This window comes from Saccopteryx bilineata, chromosome 3 (genome assembly GCF_036850765.1).
Source record: "Saccopteryx bilineata isolate mSacBil1 chromosome 3, mSacBil1_pri_phased_curated, whole genome shotgun sequence".
Lineage (NCBI taxonomy): Eukaryota > Metazoa > Chordata > Mammalia > Chiroptera > Emballonuridae > Saccopteryx > Saccopteryx bilineata.
This window is the reverse complement of record NC_089492.1, coordinates 184,310,215-184,336,747: the sequence shown is the minus strand read 5'-3', so window position 1 is coordinate 184,336,747 and position 26,533 is coordinate 184,310,215. Positions and strand designations below refer to the sequence as shown.

The window sequence follows — 26,533 nt, the reverse complement described above, 5'->3', positions numbered from 1 at the left end:
TGTTACATTCAGACAGAGAGGAATGCATTTAGACAGATTGGCATGATTTGGGCTGGATGTTTGACCAAGCAATCCGAGGCAGGAAGAGGAAGAAAGGCCAAGGAAAAGGAAGGGGGTGAAATCAACATGCACTCTGTATTTCACTCCAGAAAACAGCTCATAATTATAATTACCCACCTTGCTTTGCAGCTCAGAATAAAAGTGGCGGTGCACTACCACCTACCCAAACAGCCATCGTGATTAGAAGGTACTCCCCACCTTGGAGAACCAGGGAGACATGAGCATAATTTTAAATGCAAATTAAATTGAGGGGATAGCGGAGAGAACACATAAAAGACAGTAAAACAAAACCTTTCAATTTTCTTAAATTAGCAGTCTAATGTGTTCTAAAGAGCAGCTCTACTCAGATCTCTTTTTAGGCATTGCATTTCATCATAATATAAAATGGGTAAATCCATCACCTTCCTCTGCTCCCTGCTCCTGAATTGAGATTGAAGGAAAAATTAGAAGCTGTTCATCTGGGCTTGCAGTCTCAGCCTCGTGCACAGTTTCACGTTAGGCTCTACAGTGTTCTGTTGAAAGCGGCCAACAATGCTGGTGAGTATCTGCTAACTTTAAGACTCTTTTTTTCATACATCTTTTTTTGCTACCTTTCTTTTGGTGGGGGGAGGGGGTGAGGGACAGGAATCTCACAAAAGATCTATGTTATAATGCATCTTTTAAAAGCTGGGAAATTTCAAACAGCTTTTTCAGCGTCTTGCAGTGACTGATTCACAGAAGGAGAGTTATTTTCAGCCTAGATGCCGATGGATGATCTTTGTAATAATTATACCAGTATAATGTTTAACATGTGTTAGCTAAAATGACCTTTCCTTTCTACCCTAGACAGTACCAGGGTAAAAACTCGTGCCCCCAGTAATCTCTGGACAACTTTCTTATCATATTAACTATTGAATCATGTAATCCTGCTGTAATTGAAAGTCATACTGGGACTTGTGGGCAATAAAAATAAATAATTAAGCCAAAAACTATTTTTTTAAAGACTATGACACTTCTCTGCATAATAGATGGGTGGGGACAGATGGGGGGGTGGAGAATGGACCCACGTGACGATGTAGATTTTGATGAGGATGGTTTTCTGCCAAAGTTTTACACTGGAAACTGGTCATTTTTGTCCTTCACAGTGGAGGACACAAAGAGGCTGAGGCTGGCGTCACCTTCCGTTGCTAAGGTAACATGCTCTAGGCATTTTATCAGATAAAGCAAGTCCAGTGGATGGTATGTTATTCATTGCCATTCTAATAAAAAAATCAAAATTGTTTACTTCCACTGGGAATATTTAGTGAGATCAAAGACTCTCTGGCTGAAATTGCTCTTGTTTTTATTGCCGGCAGTTAGACCTTGATTTTTGTTTCTATTTCCAGTAAGTATGATTTGCTGTTGGGGTACCTTTGGGTATTTTTTAAAGTTTTCTCTTACCAGACTTGGTTTCTTAAATTAAAATGGGCACTGTTAGAAAAAGAAAGGGCTGAGTTAGCCTACTGAGCTTGATTTTAATGACTTTGTCTTGTTAATTCTTTCCAAAAGCATACTGCAGAAATAGAGTAGTTCATTTGTGCAAGTGTCAGAAAAAGGCTACATATGTTCGCAGGAACCCATCAGGCTGAATGTTTTTTAGTGAGGTATAGCTTTTTAACAGACTAGTGCGTGATAATATTATGAGGATAACTGTAATTCGGAAATAATTATCACTGCTCTACAAACCAGAATTCTTTTTTAAAAGCAGCCTGTGCCAGGGGTGAACAGGTATGATTCTCTAGCACTTTATAAAATATGTTTGAGGGAATTGCTATAAAGGAATGGATTCAAGGCATTTTACAGAAAACATGTCAGCATATGTCATAAATGAAAAGCATCTCTAAGTGGAGGCTCTGATTCCCAGGTAATTCTTGCTGCTCAAGGGGAATTGGAACTCCCTGGATCAATTGAGGATCAATACTAAGAAAGGCTGACACTTAATGATGCCATTTATCAAACAAACCTTTAGAAAAAATAGATAACACATGAATTTAACAGTATACAGTATTTTCCACTTAATATACAATAAGAAAAGATTGGTATATTGCCTCTCATTAACCTGGCTCATCTGGGGGGGAGAGGGTTGAGGGGGAGGAGGTAGAATATATTACTTTAAATGAATGTCAGTTAAATGTGACATTTTCAAATACTATAGAAAAGTTATGTTGAAGGGTGGCTTTAGAATTTGATGTCAATCAAATAATGGGACTTAATAATGAGGTAATTTAAATATATATACATATATACATATAATATATATGCAGGTCTGTGAATTTTTTTTCCTCTTTCATAGGCATACGAATGACTATTTTGTCTTAAAACTCTGTTTTTGAAACATCAAAGATGGATTATCCCAAAATGGATTATTTTCTGGATGTCGAGTCTGCTCACAGACTCTTGGATGTTGAGGCGGCTCAGAGATTCTTCTACAGTCAAGGAGCTCAAGGTAATAAATCAAGTGGGATGGAGAAAGCAAAGCATAGTTTGAAAGGCCTTTGGGATGCTTTTACGCCCTGGGAAAGGCTGAATTTGCAGGCGCTGCCCTTGAGGATATCTGGGGCACCCTGACCACCAGACTGAATCCAGCAGGCTCAGAGGCTCCTGTGATATGCTCTGAGCTTCCACCTTGCCTTACCTGTTTTAGTGAAATGCAGCCACTGCCTCAAGGAGTTAACAGTGCCCTTGGGGAGCAGCAGAAACATGCCTGTTGCAAACTGTTGCTGATGTGTACATTTTTATTACATATTTCAAAATGGTCAGGCTCTAGTTTGCCTGCTCTTCTGTTCAATGGTGCATTTAGAGTGTTTCCTTAACATGTATGAGTACAGAAAGAAGCTGGAGTGTTTTATGGGATCTCTTGGGAGGCAGGAGAATTTTAAAGCATATTTCATATTTTCTCTTTTCCATGGAATAGTTGGAGTATTCAAGTCAATGCAACCTGATGATGGGCATATCCCAAATGGTACCAATGATGCACTGAGGAGAAGGGCAATGCCTGTATTCTTAAACAGCAAAGTAGTTGAATTCTTGGAAGTCACAAGGCAGAGCAGAGGAGGAAGTGCTGTTTTGATAATGCGGGTTTATGTTGCTCCTAGATGGTGATAGCACTTCACACAGAGTGCTGATAATATTCTGCCCTGGCTTTCCCTGGTGTCTTTCTTCTAAATCATTTTTACTCACACTCAAGCCAATTTCTTATGGCATCTTTGAGGGCTTGCAAGACTTCCTTCTTTTCTGTTTCCATATTTCTGGGCATGATTCAGTCTTCTTAAAGTCAAGAGGGGTTGGAATCCATCTGGTTTATCTGTTTGGGTCAATGCACTGTCAGCAGTGCTTAAATTCACAAAAAGTTATATACTAGTTAATTCTGCTTATCCTGTGGGTATATGTAGCAATTAGCATTGCTACTCTCAACCACTTAAAAAGACATGACTATGTTATCAAAATAGGAAAAGGATAAGAGACTAGCCAGAACTTTCAGCCTGCTCAGGTCTACAAGAAAGCAGCTGCTGGAGGAGGGACGGGAAAGGGGGCTGAGGCAGGCTCAGTCCCATCTCCAGACCCACATTGGAACACTGCTGGGTCGGGTCCACTCAATGTGAACGGGAGAATAATGTTCAGTTGGAGTCTCCCACCTGAGCTGCCTCACTGTTGGCAGAACAAGAGAAGGAGAGAGGCTGTAAATTGTAGATAATAAACTGGTCCACTTTGCTTGCAGTAGATAGAATCTAAGCATTTAAGAAGACCAGGCGGCCCTGGCCAGTTGGCTCAGCGGTAGAGCGTCGGCCTGGCGTACCGGGGACCCGGGTTTGATTCCCGGCCAGGGCACATAGGAGAAGCACCCATTTGCTTCTCCATCCCCCCTCCTTCCTCTCTGTCTCTCTCTTCCCCTCCTGCAGCCAAGGCTCCATTGGAGCAAAGATGGCCCAGGCGTGGGGATGGCTCCTTGGCCTCTGCTCCAGGTGCTAGAGTGGCTCTGGTCACAACAGAGCGACGCCCCAGAGGGGAAGAGCATAGCCCCCTGGTGGGCAGAGCATCCCCCCTGGTGGGCGTGCCGGGTGGATCCCAGTCAGGCGCATGTGGGAGTCTGTCTGACTGTCTCTCCCCGTTTCCAGCTTCAGAAAAATACAAAAAAACAAAAAACAAACAAAAAAAAGAAGACCAGGCTACGGGGTTTTTTGGAAGGAAAAAAGGCAGGATGTGGGAGTCTCAGAGGACTCAAACTAAAACTAGGAGGTTATGGCATACTACGAATCACAGCCCTCCTCAACCCATTTGCAAGTAACATGGCATACCCATTTATAATTCTCTCCCTATGAGGCATAATTATAACAAGCTCAATCTGCTTACATCAAACAGATCTGAAGTCACTAATCGCCTACTCATCAGTAAGCCACATAGCCTTAGTGATTGTAGCAATTCTCATCCAATCTCCATGAAGTTATATAGGAGCCCACCGCTCTAATAATTGCTCATGGATTAACTTCTTCCATAATATTCTGTCTGGCCAACTCCAACTATAAACGAATTCACAGTCGAACTATAATTCTAGCGTGCAGCCTTCAGACCATCCTACCCCTCATGGCCTCTTGGTGGTTGTCAACAGATGGAGGCGGGGGTGGAGTAGTCAGAATTGTCACCATCGGCGACTGTGGTTTAGAAACCAGAGTTGGAATAATTAAAATGTAGGGGAGATGGTAGTATAAGCTACTGCTGCTTTCTGATACCATGTTTATTTTAGGGTAATAAGAATGATGTTTCCATCAGAGAATTTTGGACATGTAGTAAGGGTGAAGGTTCCCTAAACATCATCTAGGTCTAGTTCCAAAAACCTCAGACTTCCCAAATCAGAAATCCATGTGTAAGGCTGAGGACTTTGACTTTTAAACAAGAACTTCAATGATGATGACGTGGCCAGCACTCCAGCCTCGGGGAACACATTTAAGAAACAGTCCATCCAGTCTAGTATCTCTTTCTGCCCAGAACAGGAACACTCTCCTCAGTATTGGAGGCAGGAGAATGCAGTGGTCCAGGATATTACCCTTGACCCTGATGGCCTAGGTTTAAATCCTGGGCCTGCCATGGTAGATCTGAGCAAATTCAATTCTTTAATCTTTGGTTTCCTCCTCTGCAAATAACAATGTTTAATTTATATGGTCTTAAGTGCATTAATGAGGTAAGATTTTTAAAGTACAACTTAGGAAATGCTACAAAGCAAATCGATAAAATAAACATTCTTGGCAAAAGGCCATCTCTCCTCTGTCTAAAATGTCAAAAGGAAGCCACTGCCTTTCAAACAAATGAGACCTGATCAGAGTTTAACTTCCTATTTTGGGTAAATTTTTTTTAAAAATTAAATGTTAAAACATGGTGATCATTTTCTTGCCTCACCAAAATATAGCTCAGAAAAAATGAAAAACAGTAAACGTTTGCCTTAGTACTCCCAATGTACATAGCTCTTCCTTTCGCTTGGAAGATAACAGCCCCTTTTCTTCTAACACCTCATCCGGAGCCCCACTACCTAGGACTGGTCACTCCCCCAGAGTCTCCTTTTTGGGACTCTGCAGCCACTCCAGCGTGGGGCTTGTCCCTGCATTGCTCCAGCCCTCCACAGCAGCCTCCTTCCACAGGGCACTGACTCCTTAGCCTTTCCTGGACAACAAGCCCCTCGGTCTGATAAATGGCTCCAAATGAATGGGCAGAAGCCTGAGGCCCCGGCTTGTACCCTTCTCTTTTCAAACCAAATGTACGTGTGTTAGAATAGATGACTAAAGCCCAAATCTTACAATGGCGAGGCTCCAAGGACCAGTGGAAGGAGGGCAGCATGAAGGCTGGCTCTTGAGAAAGGCATTTGAGGCAGTTAAAGTCTGTGCTGCTGCTGAATCCCACACGTGGTGGTTCTGCTTGGCTGGCCCTTCCCAGGAACTGAGGATGTAAGTGAGGTCAACTAGCCCCTTTTTGGTACCTTCTTCTATAACGTGGGTGACCTAGGACATAGTCAGCCAAACTGGTATATGATTATTACCTTTTTGAGTTGTCCACTCCAGGGTTCATACAGATATTTCTACAGACTGATCAAGTGCTCTTACAGGTACACATACTTTTAAAAAGGATAGCAAGAAAACATATGAGTTTCTCTCACTTTCCACATTGCCATTCTTGTATCAATTCATATACACATTCATACACTTTTTGGAAACCAACTCCTTCCATATTAATTACATGCAATGTGGTTATCCAAAGCAACAATACCAGAATTATGTTTTCAACCCTCATAAAGTTTTTCAATTTTTCTTTTAAAGTGGTAAGAGCCTGTCCCTTAAAATATGATGTTTTTAGCTAGCTAGTAAGAGCAAGAATCCAGGAAGATGAGAAGAAGAAGGAAAAAGCTATTCAGTCTATCATGGGACCAATTCTTGTGGATGCCCCAGGGATTTTCAAAAGTCAGTTGTCTGCTTTGCTATATAACACAGTTTGCTATTTTCTCCCGTCTTCATTTTACTTGGTTTGATCCCGGGGTAGGGAAGATGAACCCATGTCTGCAGGGATTCTACTCTAGAAAGCATGTGCTGCAGAAAGCAGAGAATATCCCAGGGTCATTTGTTCATCTCTCCTTGGTGAAGGATGCTCTCCTGATTAATCTGTGAGTGCTCTGTCAACAGCAAATCTTGCTCACACAAAGAGAGTTCGATGACCTTCATTAAATCAAAAGGAGAATTCTGGAGGCTAAATATACATATGGCATAAAGATCAGCCATGTGTTGACATCCCATCACTTGAGTTCACCCATCTTTCAGGGAATGACAATGATATCTCACATATTCACCTTCAGACTATATAATTCATTTTACTGAAAAATTGAACAAGGAGGGAAGTTATATTATAAAAATCACAAAATTGGCATCATGGGATTTTGGGGTTGAAATGGACACTGTAGATTAGTGATTCTTTTGGTTCCTCCATAAATCAAGTAAAACAGAATTTATGAGGGCCAGACCCAGTTCCCAATGCTGCAATTTTTACATTTTCTTTACTGATTGATTTCTTTGTGTGTATGACAGAGACAGAGAGAGGGACAGATAGGGACAGACAGACAGGAAGGGAGAGAGATGAGAAGCACCAATTCTTCATTGCAGCACCTTAGTTGTTCATTGATTGCTTTTTCATATGTGCCTTGACCTGGGGGCTACAGCAGACCAAGTGACCCCTTGCTCGAGCCAGCGACCTTGGGCTCAAGCTGGTGAGCCTTGCTCAAATGAGATGAGCCCATGCTCAAGCTGGTGAGCCTGTGCTCAAGTCAGAGACCTTGGGGTTTCAAACTTGGGTCCTCCATGTCCCAGTCTGATGCTCTATTCACTGCGCCACCTCCTGGTCAGGTTACTGATTGATTTTTAAAGCGAGAGAGAGGAAGAGGGAGAGAGAGAGAAACATTGATTTGTTTTTCCACTTATTTTATGCATTCATTTTGTTGATTTTTGTGTGTACCCTGGCTAGGGATCGAATCCACAACCTTGGTATATCAGGATGACACTAACCAACTGAGATACCCAATGCTACATTTTCAACAAGCAACTGAGTTATTCTGATGAGCAAGGAAAGTTAAGAACCACTGTTATGGATCATTAATCACTGGCTACTTGGAGTGTGGTCCCAAGGTAGCAGCATCAGCTTTATCTGGAAGCTTGTTAGAAATGCAGAATCCCAGGCCCCACCCCAGACCTAGAGAAGCATTATTTGCATTTTAACAAGATTGTCAGGTAACTTACCTGAAAGATTAAGAAGCAATGATTGAATACAGTGCATATTAGGAACACTTTGGGAGCTTTTACAAATTCAAGGTGGGTGTCCCAAAGCAGATCAATTAAATCAGTCTTTGGAGAAGAGACCCACACTTTGGAATGTTTTTAATTGTCCTCAGTGGTTCAAATGTGCACCTGGGGCTAAGAACGACTGACTTCCCACTTTATAGCAAAGGAAGGATTTTTTTGCTTGTTTTTTGTGGGAGAGACAGAGAGAGTCAGAGAGAGGGACAATAGGGACAGACAGACAGGAAGGGAGAGAGATGAGAAGCATCAATTCTTTGTTGCAACACCTTAGTTGTTCATTGATTGCTTTCTGATATGTGCCCTGACCATGGAGCTACAGCAGACTGAGTAACCCCTTATTCAAGCCAGCGACCTTGGACTCAAGCTGGTGAGCCTTGCTCAAACCAGATGAGCCCGCACTCAAGCTGGTGACCTTGGGGTCTCAAACCTGGGTCCTCCACATCCCAGTCCGACACTCTATCCACTGCGCCACTGCCTGGTCAGGCTATAGCAAAGGAAGTTTTAGTGCATCATGCAGCTGTTGTTATCTGAGGATCTTTATTTATACAGGTCTTTCCTTTTAAATAAATCTAAACCATTGAAAAGGTGCAAATAGACTTTTTTTAAAAAAAAGATTAGACTATGTATCTGGTGCTGCACTTTGCATATTCATTGTATCCATTAATTCTGAAAGAAATTTGGAGAAAAAGGAATTATGATGTTCATTTTGCAGATTAGAAAAGACTATACACATATCAGACAACAGTGTGGTGACAGCCAGAGGAAAATGGGGGTGGGGACAGGTGGAGGTGAGAAAAGGGGGATAAATGGGGACAGAAATAGACTTTGCTTCAGGTAATGCACAAATGATGCAGTGTGCAGATGATATTCATTGAGTTCTATGCTTGAAACTTAATATGGTTTTGTGAACCAATATCACTCCAAAAAGTTCCATTTATAAAAAGACTATACAGTTAGATAGAAGCATAGCCCAGTTTTGAATTCAAGTATATCTGACTGAAACCACCCCACAGGTAAGGAAGGTGACATGCATGACTAAATCACTCTTCCAGAGATGTTGAAACTCAGAGTGGTTCAACCACATGTCCAAATTACACAGCTCACGGTGATAGGTGAAGACCAGACCAGGTTTCCTCTCACCACACATATCTATGCCCTTCTCATAATGCTAGGTTTCTTCTCTCAAAGACTATCAATATCCTTGGACATTTAAATTTCCTTCAAAAAAGAAAATATATTAAAAAAGAGAAAATTGATTGAAGTCACTAAACAATCACATTTAAGCCTCCTGCTCACAATTTGCCTTTTTTTTTTTATCATTTTAAATAACTCTTCCATTAGAAACAGGTACTTTATAGTCATTGTGACTTCATCATAATGCATCTTTTCTGTCACCTACATTGTCTTGTTCAACAAAAGGAAATGCCAGTTTTGACAACTGATGAATGCCTCAGTGAGCAGCCAAGAGTCTCTTCAACTGGTATTCAGAAATAAAGAGGAATTCATCTAAACCCCTTTCTCAACCATTTTCTCCCACCCTCCCAAATGCTTCCCAGCTCTACCTTTAGCCCACCCTCTGAAACCAGCTGCTCAGACAGCTGGTTTTTCCATCTTTACCTTTGAGTTCAATGTACTCTAAACTTACACCCTAAACCTCCAGGACTTCTTTACAGTTCCTCAAGATACAAAGATATTTGTTAAAGGCATTGCATTTGGTAGCACTTAATTTTTGTAAATCATTCATGATAATCATCCTCACAGTGTGTGCTTATGCTATTTTTTTTCTTGTGCTTAATGTAGGACCCAGCCTCAATATCCTCTCCTCTGTGAAGCCTTGCCTCACTTTTCCAAGCCTTTGCCCCAAGCATTCTGGTCTAGCCATTGCCATATTGTATTATTCTGCTTTCACCACTTTTAGATGCATGAGCTCACATCAATGGTTTCACTTCTCTAAGACTCAGGGTCCTAATCAAAATGGATATAATGCTAGCTCTGAATACATAGATGTTTTTGAGAATTAATGGAGTTATGCTTATAAAGTATTTAGTACATAATTTATTTTTATTGATTAGTTATTAATGCTATTATTTTATTATTACATAAGTGTCAGTTACCTACCTAGATGATGGTAATCTTAAATATCATTTTTCTGGGTGCCTAGTGCATATATATAGAAGAAGAATTGGTATATATTAGAAGCATTAAGATTTATCAAATGTCTCTATTGAACTTAAAGAATAAAAATACTTAAATCTATCATACAAGAACTTGGGATTCAGGGAAAGGACTTTCAAAGACCTTTAAAGAACTAACATCTTTAGCATCTTTAGTTGAAAATAGAGACTGTACTAAAGGCCAAGGGGAGATACAGGTAAAAATAACTGTCAAATACCTAGAAATGCAGGGAATAACAAAAAGTTATCTCTGTAACATCTACGAAACAGAAAAAATTTAAAAATCAAAAGCAACAAGAAAATAAAGCAGTAGGCAATTATTTCACTATTGAAAAGAATTAACCTTTTTTTTTTTGTATTTTTCTTAAGTTGGAAACGCAGAGGCAGTCAGACTCCCACATGCTCCCGACCGGGATCCACCCGGCACGCCCACCGGGGGCGACCAGAGCCACTCTAGGGCCTGGGGCAGAGGCCAAGGAGCCATCCCCAGCACCCGGGCCATCTTTGCTCCAATGGAGCCTCGCTGCAGGAGGGGAAGAGAGAGACAGAGAGGAAGGAGAGGGGGAGGGGTGGAGAAGCAGATAGGTGCCTCTCCTGTGTGCCCTGGCCGGGAATCGAACCCGGGACTTCCGCACGCCAGGTCAATGCTCTACCACTGAGCCAACCGGCCAGGGCCTAGAATTAACCTTTTAAAATAGATTTCCAGGGATCCCTTTTTAGAAGGGCTTTTTTATATACAATGTTTGTGAAGATTGAGTTTTTATTCTACTTAAAAGTAGAATTATGGAAGAGGTGACCACTCAGTGTTTGCTCTGATAAACCTAATTGAGGTCAATTCAAAAGCTGCTCTGAACACGTTAGGAAGCTAGCTCTGAACTGTGCCTTAGTTGAGATCCCTTTTCCCTTCCTTCTTTAGAGCTGTACTGCCTAGTTCAGTTCTCACAATTTTTGGCTGATATGACTGATTAATCCTCAAACCAGCTACCATACACACTCCTGCTTCTGACCACACTCAGTAGAAAAGGTGGCTGTCAATACCCACCAAAGCCCCACATTGAAGATGTACACTGTAAGCATGGCCATGGTCATTGTAGGGGTCATGCTGAGCAATGCCAGGTGGTCTTCCTTCTCTGTGTCTGTCCCCTGAGACTTTAATATGGTCATAAATGGAGCTTATATCTGGACTTGCAGATCTAATTTGCTCCATAAGAGTGGAGGCAGGAACAAGGATTGCAAAGCATATGGATCCTTGTTTGGAGCATGCTTGCCAATTGATTTATGTATAACCCGTTCCATTCACCAATCTAATGTCCTCCCACCAGTCTCTAAGTTCTGCTGTGATCAGCGCAGCGAAACCAGCCAGGTCTTCTCTGTTCACTTATATCTACTCATGGTGATGCCCTAACCAACTAGTTTACTTGTAAGCATTGTGCTCACAAAAATTAGGGGATATTTATCACTTTATATTCATTTTGAAATATCCCCTAATTTTTGTGAGCAGCATATTTCCCAGAACTTAGTCTCTGAGAAGTCCTTTAGATGACATCTTTCTGATACAGCCTTGTTTTTACGGCACACAGGTCGTCATCCTTAACAAGTGCTTATTTTTTGGGTCTTTATGTTTTTCTCTAGAACTCTAGCCAGGAAGCAGCACGCTGTGCTTCACTCACGGATGACAAGCTTAACTACCAAGGCTTCCTTCTGAACCTCCCACACACTCCATTTTAGACTTCTAATTGCTCACACCCAGGCTCTCCAAATCCATGTTCAATATAGGGAACATTTTGTGTGAAAAGGAGAGTGAAGGCAGATCAAAAGGAAAAATATTGTACAGATTGCCAGCCTGCCAAGTCCATCCATATACAGATGACCATGACATCCAACTTTCTATTTCTGGAGTGTGCCCTGGAATGGTACACAAAGTTGTATCCTCTGTACTGACATTTATCTGCCTCCTAATTTCTGTATGCCATTGCTCCCAGCAAACATCTGCTTTGCCACATATTGTGATACAGGGCTCATAAGTAAAATAGGGCATGAGGAAAAGAGGGAGAGAGAGAGAGAGAGAATGAGAGACAGAAAGGAAAATCGTATGAAAATACAATGAAATAATTCCAGTCAATTAATAATAACTACTACTGTCACATAAGACATGCAAGAAAGTGGATTAAAGATGTAGCTTCCACACAACCAATGTAAGCATGACCCAAATTACATAAACAACTTGCAGGTGCTTAGGAAAGAATTCTTATTCCTCCTTTGCCCAAACAAATCTTCCCCCCACCCCCACCCCAATAAATGTTCAGAACCACCCTCTGCAACGGAGTTGGCAGTGGCAAGGATAGGGAGTCTAGCACATTGAAATCAGCTCACAGCCAACACCACCTTGAATATTTTAAAGAATATCTCAGTAAATAATCAAACCTACACACTCACACAATACCACTGAATGAATATTGGTGTTAAATTAGACTTCTGAAACTCTAAGAATAAATAGAGATATTATTTCACAATTCTATGTATCTTTTTTTAATTATAAAAGCAAAACGGTAACAGTAAACCATTTGAGAAAAAATTGAAAAGAAAATCAACCTTACACAATTATTTTAATTTTTTATACTCTTAGTCACTTTTGTACACATTCAGACTTTGCAAAGTGCAATTATGGCATATAAAATAATGTGGATAGAAATGAAATCTTTTCCAGGATTGTCTAAAGGACGTCATAGTGTTTTAGGGCTTGGACTTCAAAGGAACCCCGGATCTGAACTCAAACTACGATTTCACCTTTTTAGCTTGTGACATTAGGCAAGCTATTTCATCTCTCTTTTTCTCACTTTTTCCTTTTCAATGAAAATAGTAATAATAAGTGTTCTTAACCCAAAGGGTTATTTTGAGGATTAAATGAAACAAAATAGCATTTCACAAACCAGGATACAATTTCTGATTTTTAGGTAATACATGAACTCTTCTATAATAATAATGCATTTGCCTCAATGTGTTTTTGAAAAAATGTAAAGCAAAAACATTTAATTGAAATATAAACTATATCACTAGACCTCACACTTATGTGCCACTGCTTAGAACAAGGGGGGGAAACAGGCTGACTAAAGTCTATTTAAAGAAAAACATTAAGTACATAATGCAGATGACAGATGTAGCAAAATCCGTTAAAATGACAAGGAATGACTGAAGTTTGAAATCCAGTAAATATAAAACACTAAGCAAAATATCATGTACATAATATGCATTTAATAAATCTTAGCTCTTATGTCAATTACAGTATTTTTTGCTCCCTAAGACACACCTGACCATAAGACACACCTAGGGTTTTAAGGAGGAAAATAAGAAAAAAAAATGTTCTGAACCAAATGGTGTGTTAAAATATTTAATAAAATAACCGTATTTTTCGCTCCATAAGATTCACAGGCATTTTCCCCTTTACTTTTGGGCGAGAAAAGTGCATCTTATGGAGCAAAAAATATGGTATATTTTAATTTTGTTAAACTTCAGATAAAAATGTCAGGGCGTCACCTTCCCTGAGAAGTATCCCCCACCTCTGTCCTATCTCTTATATCCTTTACCACAATTTTTTCCTAATTCAAATGTCTAGACCAGCAATTTTCAACTGGTGGCACTGGTGTGCCACAAGAATTTTTAAAACATGTAATACCTGACTATTTATTTAGTCAGGGCACTCACCTGTTTTTCCTTAGATTGTCAAATGAAAAAATGACAACAGCTAACACAATAACTGTCCGATATGAATGAATCAAATTTATAGCTTTTTCTTTTGTCAGACTGGCAAAAAATATATTTTTTTGGTTTTGTAAGATTTTAGTTTATGTGTGCTATGAGGTGGAAAATGTTGAAAAGCACTGGTCTAGACCCTTTGAAAATATGACACAGTCTTATACAGAAATAAGAAAAAGCAATAAAACTTTGATTTTAAAATAAAATTGCTACCAAATCCCCCCAAAATACTCTTTATAGTTCTGCTGGAAATTTGCTTTTTTCAAATTCTTAAAACATTAGTTAAACTGTACTGATTTCCTCTGAATTTCTATCACACTCTAGTTTATCAGACTGTGGCTTCCTGGTAATAATTTAAGTGAGTCCACATTTACCTAGGAATGAGGAAATAGATCTGGAAAAATTCACTTTAAATCATATTTCTCTTCTTTTTTAAAAAAAATTTTTGATTCCTTAAAAAAACATGGTAGTGTGAAGAAAATGATGTCAGAAATACCTGGAAGATAATTTTAACCCAACCATTAAACAGCCATGTGACTGGCTGTGCAAATTGCTGAACCTTTATACGCCTTTGTTTCCTCATGTGCAAAATTATAACAAATGCAGTATTATTATTATAAGAATAAAATGACATAAAGTAATAAATTTAGATTAATAGAGTCCCAATAAATATTTAAGGAATGAATAAATCATCACAGTAAAGGAAAAACATTCATTGAGTAACTAACTATTCTTTGTCTTCAAGAAGCTCAGACAATCTAATACAACAAAAAGTGCTTGAATAGAAACAAAAACAGGTTCTAAAAGAGAAAAGAAATAATTCAGAGAATTCTACAAAGAAGAGTTGATATATTTGCTTAATCTTGGATTTGACACAATAGTGGGGCATTCTTCGCAAGGAAAGCCAGCATGTACCTTTCTCTGTATAAGCAATTCAGCCTGAGCGGATCATGAAGTGCAAGAAAGTGAAGGTGAAGCCTGAGGCTGGAGAAAGAGTGGGTGCCAGGAGAGACCTAGAATACCAGATTAACAATAAACCAACAAACAAAACAGAAACAGATTTATAGATACAGAGACTGATACTTTCCAGCAGGGTGGTGGGGGAACTGGGGTGAAAAGGTGAAGAAATTAAGAAGTATAAATTGGCAGTTACAAAATAATCATGGGAGTGTAAAGTACAACATAGGGAATATCGCAAATATTGTAGTAACTATGTATGATGCCAGGTGAGTCCTGAAGCTATCGGAGGGGTCCCTTTCTACACTATATAATTGTCTGACCACTATGCTGTACACCTGAAACTAATATTGTATTTTTCCAAAGTTAGAAGCGAGGAGACAGACAGATTCCTGCATGCGCCCAACTGGGAGCCACCCGGCATGCCCACCAGGGGGCTATGCTCTGCCCATCTGGGGCATTGTTTTGTTGCCATCAGAGTCATTCTAGCGCCTGAGGTGGAGGCCATGGAGCCATCCTCAGCACTTGGACCAATTTGCTCCAGTGGAGCCCTGGCTGCAGGAGGGAAGAGAGAGGAAGGAGAGGGGGAGGGGTAGAGAAGCAGATGGGCACTTCTCCTGTGTGCCCTGACTGGGAATCGAACCCTGGACTTCCACATGCTGGGCAGACACTCTACCGTTGAGCCAACCGGCCAGGGCCGGGTTTTTCCTATCTTTAGGGAGTTGTTAATTTTTCCAACTCCTGGATACTTTAGAGCAACTAGTATGAGGTTTGAAATTGGAGACCCATTGACTAGTTTAAATCTTTACTTTTATAGATGAAGAAAATAAAGCCCAGGGAGGCAAATGAAAGAAATGGAAGAAAAATCCAAGATTTAAATACATTAAAATTCATTATTTGTTGGCCCTGGCCAGTTGGCTCAGTGGTAGAGCGTGGGCCTGGCGTGCAAGAATCCCGGGTTTGATTCCCGGCCAGGGCACACAGGAGAAGCGCCCATCTGCTTCTCCACCCCTCCCCCTCTCCTTCCTCTCTGTCTCTCTCTTCCCCTCCCGCAGCCAAGGCTCCATTGGAGCAAAGTTGGCCTGGGTGCTGAGGATGGCTCCATGGCCTCTGCCTCAGGCACTAGAATGGCCCTGGTTGCCATAAAGCGACACCCCAGGTGGGCAGAGCATCGCCCCTTGGTGGGCGTGCCGGGTAGATACCGGTCGGGTGCATGCGGGAGTCTGTCTGACTGCCTCTCCGTTTCCAATCTCAGAAAAATACCAAAAAAAATTCACTATTTGTTAAATACTAACCCATGTGCAAGCAATTCAAATTCAAAATAAACAAATCCTCTGGCTTCAAGAAGTTAACCATATAATATAGAGACACATAAATAAATCAATAATTTCAGTTTCAAAAGATTAATGCTGGGAGAATGTACACAGTAGAAGTTTTGTAAGCACAGATGAGGGCATCCAAATCAGATAAAAGGTGTGTGTGTGTGTGTGTGTGTGTGTGTGTGTGTGTGTGTTGGGGAGTCAGGAAGATGTGTTTTCAAGTTAGTATTCAGGAAGAGATGACAGTTAATCTGCCTTTAAATTAGACATAGGTAGGCCCTGGCCAGTGGCTCAGTGGATAGAGCATTAGCCTGGCATATGGAAGTCCCAGTTCAATCCTTAGTCAGGGCACATAGTAGAAGTGACCATCTGCTTCTCTCCCCCCCCCCGCTCTTTCTTTCCTTCCTCCCCTCCCACAAGCCAGTGGCTTCATTGGTTTGAGCACAGCCCAGGGTGCTGAGGATAGCTCTGTTGGAGCACATCAGCCTCAGGCACTAAAAATATCTCAGTACTTGAGCATTGGCCTCAGATGGGTTTGCTGGGTGGTCGGGACACATGTGGGAGTCTGCCTCACTATGTTCCCTAAAAACAAAAAAATAAAAAATAAATATAAAAAGTTAGACATCGGTAGGAGACAGAAAGAATATTCTGGGCAGTGTGAAATGGTATGTGATAGGCCATTAACATATTAGGAGGATAAAATATTAGAGGAACTGTACATGTTTCAGAATAGGAAGTGTATTGTAGACATGGAGAAAGAATGGCATGCAAAGAGACTAGAATAGCATGCAAGACTTTGTATGCCCAACTAAAGAATTCCAAATCTGATACTGAATCCACAACTCTAACACAGGGGAGATCTGTTTTCAGACCAGTTTTTATCAAGACCAAATCTGGAGAAAGATTGGAGAAAGTAAGATTAGAAGCAAAGAGAACCATGAGAAGCTAGTGCAATGATCCCAGCAAGAAGGAAAGATAACCTGAACAGGGAATTGACAGTGAATTGTCAGGAGAGGGATCTTTGAAATATATTTTGTAGATTATATTGTAGTAAGGTGAGTAGACAGAAGGTGAAAAGGGAGTACTTTGAATAAATCCCAAATGTTTTACTTGGACCCACGGGATGGATTATGGAACTGTTCACTAAAAGAAGAAATGGGAAGAGAATCAGGATGGAGGGAGAAAAAAAATAAATTAAATTTAGAATATATTCAATGTAAAGACCCTATAGAATACCCAAGCATAGATTGCCAATAGAGACTAAATTCTATACGTGCAAAATTTAGTATAGAGATCTTAGGAAACTACCCAAAATATTCTGTGTGCCTTTCCTAAATAATTTTACAAATATGTTTTATATCTGCCTCTGAATATGTAGTTTCACTGGGCCTTTAATATTCATATTATTTAGAAAATTAGGAGATTGTTTAAATGAAAATTTATTTTCTCAATTAAAAGTTTTACTATAAATGCAATATTTTTTCCCTAACACTAGTACTTAAAATTAATAATCCATTTGAAATATTAACATGAACCAAACATTTGATGTTACCAACATTACTTCAAATTCTGGCTTGTTTTTTTCATAAGAAACAAAAAATTCTGAGTTAACATTTATGAGATTATCTAAAGAACAAAAGTTTTTTGTTTTAATCTTAGTGCAACTCAGTTAGTTCATAGAACTATAGGCTGTCAGAGAATGTTGTAAAGAAAGGAGAGAGAGAGAGAGAGAGAGAGAGAGAGAGAGATATTCAGCTATAGCTGGTTAAAAATAGACCTTATTTCTCTTTTGAACTTACACAGTAAGATTTTTCTGTTCCTTTTAGTTGATTATGCACTATTTGGTGATTAAACTTGACAGATCACAGGCAAAGAAAAAATTGCTTGGCTTAGGCTAATTTAACCTTCTATTTGGAAAGCAAGACCACACTCAAAACATCATACTATAAGACTGATTTTTTTTCTTTCTTTTTTTTTTTTTTTTTTTTTTTTTTGTATTTTTCCAAAGCCAGAAACGGGGAGGCAGACAGACTCCCGCATGCACCCGACCGGGATCCACCCGGCACGCCCAGCAGGGGGCGATGCTCTGCCCATGGGGGGGGTGTCGCTCTGCTGCGACCAGAGCCACTCTAGCGCCTGAGGCAGAGGCCATAGAGCCATCCTCAGTGCCCGGGCCAACTTTGCTCCAATGGCCTTGGCCACGGGAGGGGAAGAGAGAGACAGAGAGGAAGGAGAGGGGGAGGGGTGGAGAAGCAGATGGGTGCTTCTCCTGTGTGCCCTGGCCGGGAATTGAACCCAGGACTCCTGCACGCCAGGCTGATGCTCTACCACTGAGCCAACCGGCCAGGGCCAAGACTGATTTTTATATTAGCCCCTTATTCTACACTATTTCAATATTGTGGGTATATATAAAAGTTGCAAAAAAAGTGCAAGTGAGAAGCAGATTCACATTTATATGCCAGGGACTTGGTATTTATTATCTCATTTAGTCCTGGAAAAGAAAATTTGTGGCCTGACCTGTGGTAGCGCAGTAGATAAAGCATTGACCTGGAATGCTGAGGTCCCTGGTTCAAAACCCTTGGCTTATCTGGTCAAGGCACATATAAGAGCTGATGCTTCCAGCTCCTCCCCCACCCCTCTCTCTCACTGCTCTCTAAAATGAATTTAAAAAAGGAAAATTTGTGAAAAACTTATTATTATCCACATCTTACAGAAAAAGTAATCTATGTTTCCAATAATCAAGTAACTTCCTAAACTCACACAGCTATTACAAATGGAGTCAGAATTACAATTCTGAACCTTTTGATTCTTCCTACTAAATTGTAGTCCTATATTATATACAATTATATTGGCAACTATGGCGATACAAGAAAAGATGTGTGGACATAATGGCTCATTTATTTCTACACATTCAAAGATAGAATGTCTCAGTATTATAAGATATAATGTGGCAATGGAGTTACTTTGTTTAATTATACCTTTAGGTTCAACTGCTTAAGTAATTTTTACCTTTACCTATTTCGGAAACTATATGTGATGGTGGGTCTCTGTCTTTTAAGTTGATCTTCAGGGGTCAGTGTGGATGGAGATATCTGCCTAAGAGCTTATAAGAGCTTTTTATGATACCCATAACTTGTTTTCCTTCTCAATATCAATGTAACACATAACAATTATAGAAGATTTAGCCTGACCTGTGGTGGCGCAGTGGATAAAGCATCGACCTGGAAATGCTGAGGTCACCGGATCGAAACCCTGGGCTTGCCTGATCAAGGCACATATGGGAGTTGATGCTTCCATCTCCTCCCCACCTTCTCTCTCTATCTCTCCCTCTCTGTCTCTCTCTCTCCCTTTCTCTCTCCTCTCTAAAATAAAAAAAAATTAAAAAACATAACAATTATAGAAGATTTAGAAAATATTAAAAAACAACAAAACTTAATAATATTCATGTTCTAAAAATAGGTACTCTTCACAACCTGGTCAATATCCTTATATTCTTTTTATATACATGGGTACACAAACTCCCACACATATATGTTCTTTTAACCTAAATCAAGCTCTTCAGATTTATCTTTAATTTTATGTCTTAATTTTAAAAATAAAAAAAATCTCCTTATGTTGAGATAGTTCATTGTAACTGATATAGGAAATAATCTCACACAGTTTGGGCTCTAAGAAAGGTCAACCATGCTTTGTTTTGGCCCAAAGGGTTAATGGTCTTTGCCAGCTAGGTTAATGGTCCTGGATTTGTTCTGCTATTGTTTACTGTACAGAGTCTCTGACTAATAACCTCTGATCTGATCACTATCATCAGGCCATTTGTAGACACAACAGATTGCAAATAAAGTATCTACACTGAATCTGTATTGGGCTGTCCTTCTTCTTAGACACATACATTTAGGAAATTTTCTTTTTTTTTTTTCATCTGCAACCACAATATGTTTTTCTTCTTATTAGAACCAGATACAACACTTTATTACATATCAAGAGTAAGTGTCCAGATCTTTTTAATGTTGCATTAATCAGTAAAATTTCTATAATAACCAAACATGAGAATCAAAGGGCCTTAACTGCCTCATTGTATAAAACTGAGACACAAAAGAAAGGAAAAGCAGAAAATTGTTTATTAAATACCTAATATATACCAGAAGCTATACATGTTTATTTTATTCAAAATCACAAACTTACAAGTTAGATATGATTGTCCCAATTTATAGGAAATTAAAGCTCAGTGGGATCACACAACCATGCAGAGGTGGAGGCAGGATTCAAACATGAGTCTGACTCAGCTTTCCCCTAACCATCCCGTTTTTCCTTCTTTTTCTTTTTTATTCAGTTCCAGTAAAGTTTTTTTTTAATATTTAGAAATTAAATTTAATGGGGTGACATTGATGAATAAGAGCACATAAGTTTCAGGTAAACATGTCTGTAGCATTTGAACTGTTGATTGCATTGTGTGACCTGCTTTCCTAGAAAAAGATGGCTTAGCTAATTAGATAGCTAGAAGGTGGCAGACTGAGAGCTAGAATCCCATCTCCTATGGCCCATAACTCTACATTCTATTGTATGCGAGGCTCAAATGAGATTCAAGCCCATGGTCTCTGCCTCTAAGGTCACTTTGCAAGTAAGAAGGCCCAGCAGTTTGCCACATCACAATATGTTCAAGTTTATGTCACCCTTTTATACAATTAACATGAATTAAAAATATTAGAACATTTAGATTTCAAAGTATGGGATTAATTACAGCAACTAGATTGAAAATCAATCATGAGGAAAAGACAAAATTAAAATGAATTAGGTTTAGCATTACCTGAACTTTTAAACAAGATTGGAGAAATGACTTGTATATATCTTAACGAGGCTTGTTCAACATTTAAATAATAGAAAGCTGTTTGGGTTTATGTCCAAATCAGTTCAACACACAAAGCCTGAAATAGCTTCCTTTCTGCCTCTGGCATGTTTAACAGCCAGCCTCCAGCCACCCTGCAGCATCTACTTTCAGAAACTGGGAAGAAGGAAGCAACGAACATTTGTTGCCCGCCTACCATTTGTCAAGCTCTGCATTAGATGTTTTACATGTATTATATAATGTTTTATCCTCCAAAGGCCCAGCGAGGAAGTTGATTTTATTTCTAGTTTACACAAAAGGAAACTAAAGCTTGGAGAGCTCACCAACTTTTTCCCAAGATCTAATGAAGTTCTGGAATTAAGCCAAGGTTTAACTTAACAGTGACAGCTGTACTTGGAGCTGACCAGTAATAATAGTTTTAAAATAACAAAACTTTTTTGGGACTTTTTTTTTTTGCCAAAGACTACATAGATTACATGTTTGGATCCTCATAGCAACCCTAAGACATACATACTATGTAAGGCCTATCTTACAGGTGCACGAGAGGTTGGTGACACGCATGAAATCACACAACTTTATATATGGAATTGGAGTACAAACTCAGAAAGGCTAACCTCAAAACCTGTGCTGTTATTTCATACTCACAGGTGCTGAAATAACCTGTGCTGTTATTTCATACTCTCTGGAAGGCAGAGGTGGATTTAACAGCAGGCACACCGGGTGCATACTCTGGGCCCCGATTTCTGAAGGGCCCCACCAAACCCCAACTTTACACATTTTTCTAATGACATCAAATTTGGTTTCATATGTGCTATTTTAACATTAATATTGCACAATAGTTTTTATTTATTTAAAAATATGGTTAACATGTATTTTTATTTTTCCTGTCTCTCTCTTTTTTTTGAGGGGCCCAATATTTTCTTTTGTGCCTGGGGCCTCAACTGACCCTTATCCGCCTCTGCTGGAAGGATAATAATAATAATAATCCACATTATAGTGTTTATATATTCATTCAAGGTGACAATTACAAAAAGCCACAGGTCAACAGAGATAAAGAAAAGAGAAAGACACTACATTCTCACAATTTTAGTGGATTGAGGATGGGAATAAAAATACTTCAACTTTTATGGAAGAATGGGAGAAGGGATATAAAGTTTTCTAGTGGAAAACTTTATCCTGTCATTTGATAATATTGGTTAACTTTTTATTTGGATCCTTTGTCATAAAATTTGCTAGTTGATTCACCAAAAACTGGTTAATATTTGGACAAGGGTGGCATCTAAGCATTCATGGTTGATGACCTGAGTCCACCGGGAACCCACGTGTATTATTTATCTAGTGCTGAATATCAAATCACCACCAAATTAGTGAGTTAAAACAATAAGCATTATCTTGCAATTTCTGTAGGTCAGGAATTAGAGTCTTACTCGGATGGTTCTGTCCGAGGGTGTGAAGTGGCAGTCAGGATGTTGGACAAGACATCAGTCATCTAAATGCTTGGCTGGGGCTTCCAAGGTGGCTCACATGCATGTTACTTGGCAGGAGGGCTCAGTTCCTTGCTGAGTGAACCTCTCCTTAGGCTTCTTGGGTGTGTCCATGTCATTGCAGATGGCTTCCCTCAGAACAATAAACACAAAGAAAATGCAAGGCAGAAGTCACAGTGTATTTTATGACCTACCTTTAGAAGTGATACACCATCATTTACTTCTACCATATTCTACTAGTCACAGAGACCAACCTTGATTCAGTAAGAGAGAGCACATTTTGAAAGGCATAAATACCAAGAGTTGGGGATCGCTGTGGGCCATCTTGGAGACTAGCTACCACCACACACACATTTTTATGGGAGCAAAAATATTTTTAAAAAAATAGATAATGTGGCTTCTATATCTGAACATGTTTTGCTAATATATTATATTTCATACCTTTAAGTGGTTTATAAATTAGGCACAATTTTACACAAGTCAAAAGGTAGTCCCACCTGCCCAGGTGGTGGTACCATGGATAGAGCATCAGACTGGGACTTTGAGAACCCAGGTTTGAAATTTCGAGGTCACTGGCTTGAGCATGAACTCACCAGCTTGAGTGTTGGGTCACTGGCTTGAACGTGGGATCATAGACCTGACTGGCTTCAGCCTAAAGGTTGCTGGCTTGAAACCCAAGATTGCTAACTTGAACCCAGGGTCGCTGGCTTGAGTAAGGGGTTACTCACTCTGCTGTAGCCCCCCAGTCAAAGCACATATGAGAAAGGAATCGATGAACAACTAAGGTGCCACAATGAAGAATTGATGTTTCTCATCTCTCTCCTTTCCTGCCTGTCTATCCCTGTCTCTCTCTCTCTCTCTCTCACACACACACACACATACACACACAAAGTTAGTACCTCTGGGGGAGAAGTCACCATGCTGATTTTAGAGTAGCTACTAAATAGTTCAGCATTCATCTTTATCTAGGCATCACTCTGAGGTAAGTTAAGTGTTCAAGCTTTAAAGGAAGAATCAGAACAAAGTAACTGTTAGATCCATATTGTTTCAGGAAACAGAGCTGGCCTGAATACCCAGGCATGGTATTCATCTCTTCAGAATGCCACCACCTTTGAGGTATGGCTGCACACGTTGTGGACTTCACAATTCCATTAATTCTACTCACATAGACTATGTTGTAGTACTATGTTATGTACCCCTAAAGTTGCTCCATATGACAGTTCTAAATTAGGCCAGTAGGGACACTATGGAGCTAGAATACTAGATAGTAATGGTAAAAACAAGACAGTCATCCTCTCTCCTTTGAGGACCCCATAGAATGAATGAGATAGGAAAAGAAATTTATATTAAAAATTTGTACAGTGGACAGCTCCTTTAATGACAAGTTTAGGCAGAGAACACCAAGATGTGCCAGGGATGATTCCTCAGATTTTTGGAGCTCTAGCAAAGTATGCATATGCATAGAAAAGAAAAAAATCTCAGTGGCTACATATTAAATTTAGTTGTAATAAAATGTCCAAAAATCTTTTTTAGTATATTTCTGTTAAACCTATTTAAAATATGCAAGTTACTACTGCAATTTTATTGGGTTGACATTTACATAATATTAATCCACATCATTTACATTTTGTATTTTCTACATGAATGATTTTTAAAACATCACTGTAATTAGTAACAACATACTGGGGTTAACTGTGAGGTGTAAATGTTCTTACATTTTTAACTCATGTTAGCTATGCAAAATGGTGAAATATATAATTAATTCATCCAGCCTGATCAAGCGGTGGCACAGTGGATAGAGTGTCAGCCTGGGACTCTGAGGACCCAGGTTCAAAACCTTGAGATCACTGGTTTGAGTGCAGACTCATCCGGTTTGAATTCAGGGTCACCAGCTTGAGCCTGGGATCATAAATATGACTCCATGGTTGCTGGCTTGAAGCCCAAGATTGCTGGCTTGAGTCCAAGGTCACTGGCTTGAGCAAGGGGGCACTGGCTCATCTGGAACACCTCCACACACACCATTAAAGCACATATAAGAAAGCAATCAATAAATAACTAAGGTGCTGCAACATTAAGTTGATGCTTCTCATCTCTCCTACTTCCTATCTGTCAATCTGTCTGTTTTTCTAAAATAATAATAATAAATTAATTAATCTGTACAACCAAGATTCTTAATCTTTTTGATTCTACTATACCAGAATCAAATTTTATTTTATTTATTTATTTATTTATTTATTTATTTACTTTGTTTACTTAGTGGAGAAGAGGCAGAGACAGATTCCTGCATGTGCCCCAACCAGGATCCACCCAGCAACTCCACTAGGGGGCTATGCTTTGCCCATCTGGGGCATTGCTCCATTTCTAGCTCTTCTTAGTGCCTGAGGCGGAGGCCAAGAAACCATTCTCAGTGCCTGGTGCTAACTTTGTTCCAATCGAGCCATGGCTGCAGGAGGAGAAGAGAAAGAGAGAAATGAGGAGAGTGGTGGAGAAGCAGATGGGTGCTTCTCCTGTGTGCCTTGACTGGGAATCGAACCCAGGACATCCACATGACATGCTGATGCTCTACCACTGAGCCAACTGGCCAAGGCCCAGAATCAATTTTTTAACAAAAATTTAAAGACCTTTCACATAAATGCATGACAGATTACCTTTAAGATCTATACTGTATTTATGCACAATTTATGGAGAGGCCTGACAATGATAATTTTTCAGAAAGATGTAAAGTAAGGATGAGACATTGTTTTTTATTTTTAGAAACTTTCCTAAATTATAAAAAACCTGTTTTTACTAGTACTTTTAACTTTTAAAGAGTTTAAAACTTATAGATAAGTTGCAAATAAAGTACTACAATGAATACTTATATACCCTTTACCTTTACTCTGATTCACATATTGATAACATTTTACCTTAGTTGCTTATCATTTGCTGTCTCTTGTCTCTATCTATTGATCTATCTGTCTATTGAGTAATATAAAAGTGTTTATATAGAGATAAAAGAAGAGACAGAAAGAACCAAGAAAGGGAAGGAGTGAGAGATTATATATGTGTGATTGGTTTGTTTTGTGTGTGATTTTTGCTGTGTTTTTGTTTGGTGTTTTTTTTATTTTCTGAGCCATCGTGGCTCTTAGATCCTAATACCGTACTAGGAACTTCCTAAGAATAAAGATAAGATAGGCTCCCGTAACCACAGCACAGTTATCAACTGCAGTAAATTTAACATTGATATTTTAATCTGCCCTTAGAATTTCAGTTTTGCCAGTTAATTCAAGAAGGTTCTTTACAGCACTTTTCTCTTGAAGGACAGGGTCAGTTCAGACTAAAATCAGAGATCAGTACAGAGTCCCATCCAGGATCAAATATCTTTTGCTTATCTGTAAATTTCCAGAGCCTTAATTTGTCTTTTAGAACACTGACATTTTTAAAGAACACAGTTCTCCTTCCCTGTTTTCATTGACCATTCCTATTTTTGATGTTGTATGATACTTTTTCCTCATGGTTTGACTCAGGTCATGCATTCTAGACTAGGATACTTCACAGTTGAATTTTAACAGCATAAATATATCCTTATCATCAAAATATCCCCCTAGAGTTAGCATCCATTATTGATTCTTGCTTGATCTTATGATGATTGCAAATGATGATATTGTAACTCCAGCATCCCTCTTTATTGACTTGTCAGCACTGGTCATTATACTTTAAGCAATAGCCTGCCCCTCTCCAGCAGTTATTTATTTAGATCAGGGGTTGTCTACCTTTTTATACCTACCACCCACTTTTGTATCTCTGTTAGTAGTAAAATTTTCTAACCGCCCACCAGTTCCACAGTAATGGTGATTTATAAAGTAGGGAAGTAACTTTACTTTATAAAATTTATAAAGCAGAGTTATAGCAAGTTAAAGCATATAATAATAATTATTTACCAAGTACTTTATGTCAGATTTTTGCTAAGTTTGGCAGAATAAATCTTTATAAAACAACTTACTATAGTTAAATCTATCTTTTTATTTATACTTTGGTTGCTCTACTACCGCCCACCATGAAAGCTGGAATGCCCACTAGTGGGCGGTAGGGACCAGGTTGACTACCACTGATTTAG

At 39.4% G+C, this 26,533-nt stretch overlaps 1 protein-coding gene across 1 annotated transcript in view; it reads left to right on the top strand.

Annotated features, from left to right (window-relative positions):
- Positions 1-573: 573 nt before the first annotated feature.
- The window catches only part of PHACTR1 (phosphatase and actin regulator 1), a 657,956-nt gene continuing 631,996 nt past the window's right edge, over positions 574-26,533 (top strand). Inside the window, exons 1-3 of the mRNA XM_066268374.1 lie at positions 574-597; positions 1,185-1,231; positions 2,372-2,524. Coding sequence (XP_066124471.1) covers positions 2,422-2,524 — 103 coding nt within the window. The 5' untranslated portion in view covers positions 574-597; positions 1,185-1,231; positions 2,372-2,421. The remainder of the gene's footprint in view (positions 598-1,184; positions 1,232-2,371; positions 2,525-26,533) is intronic.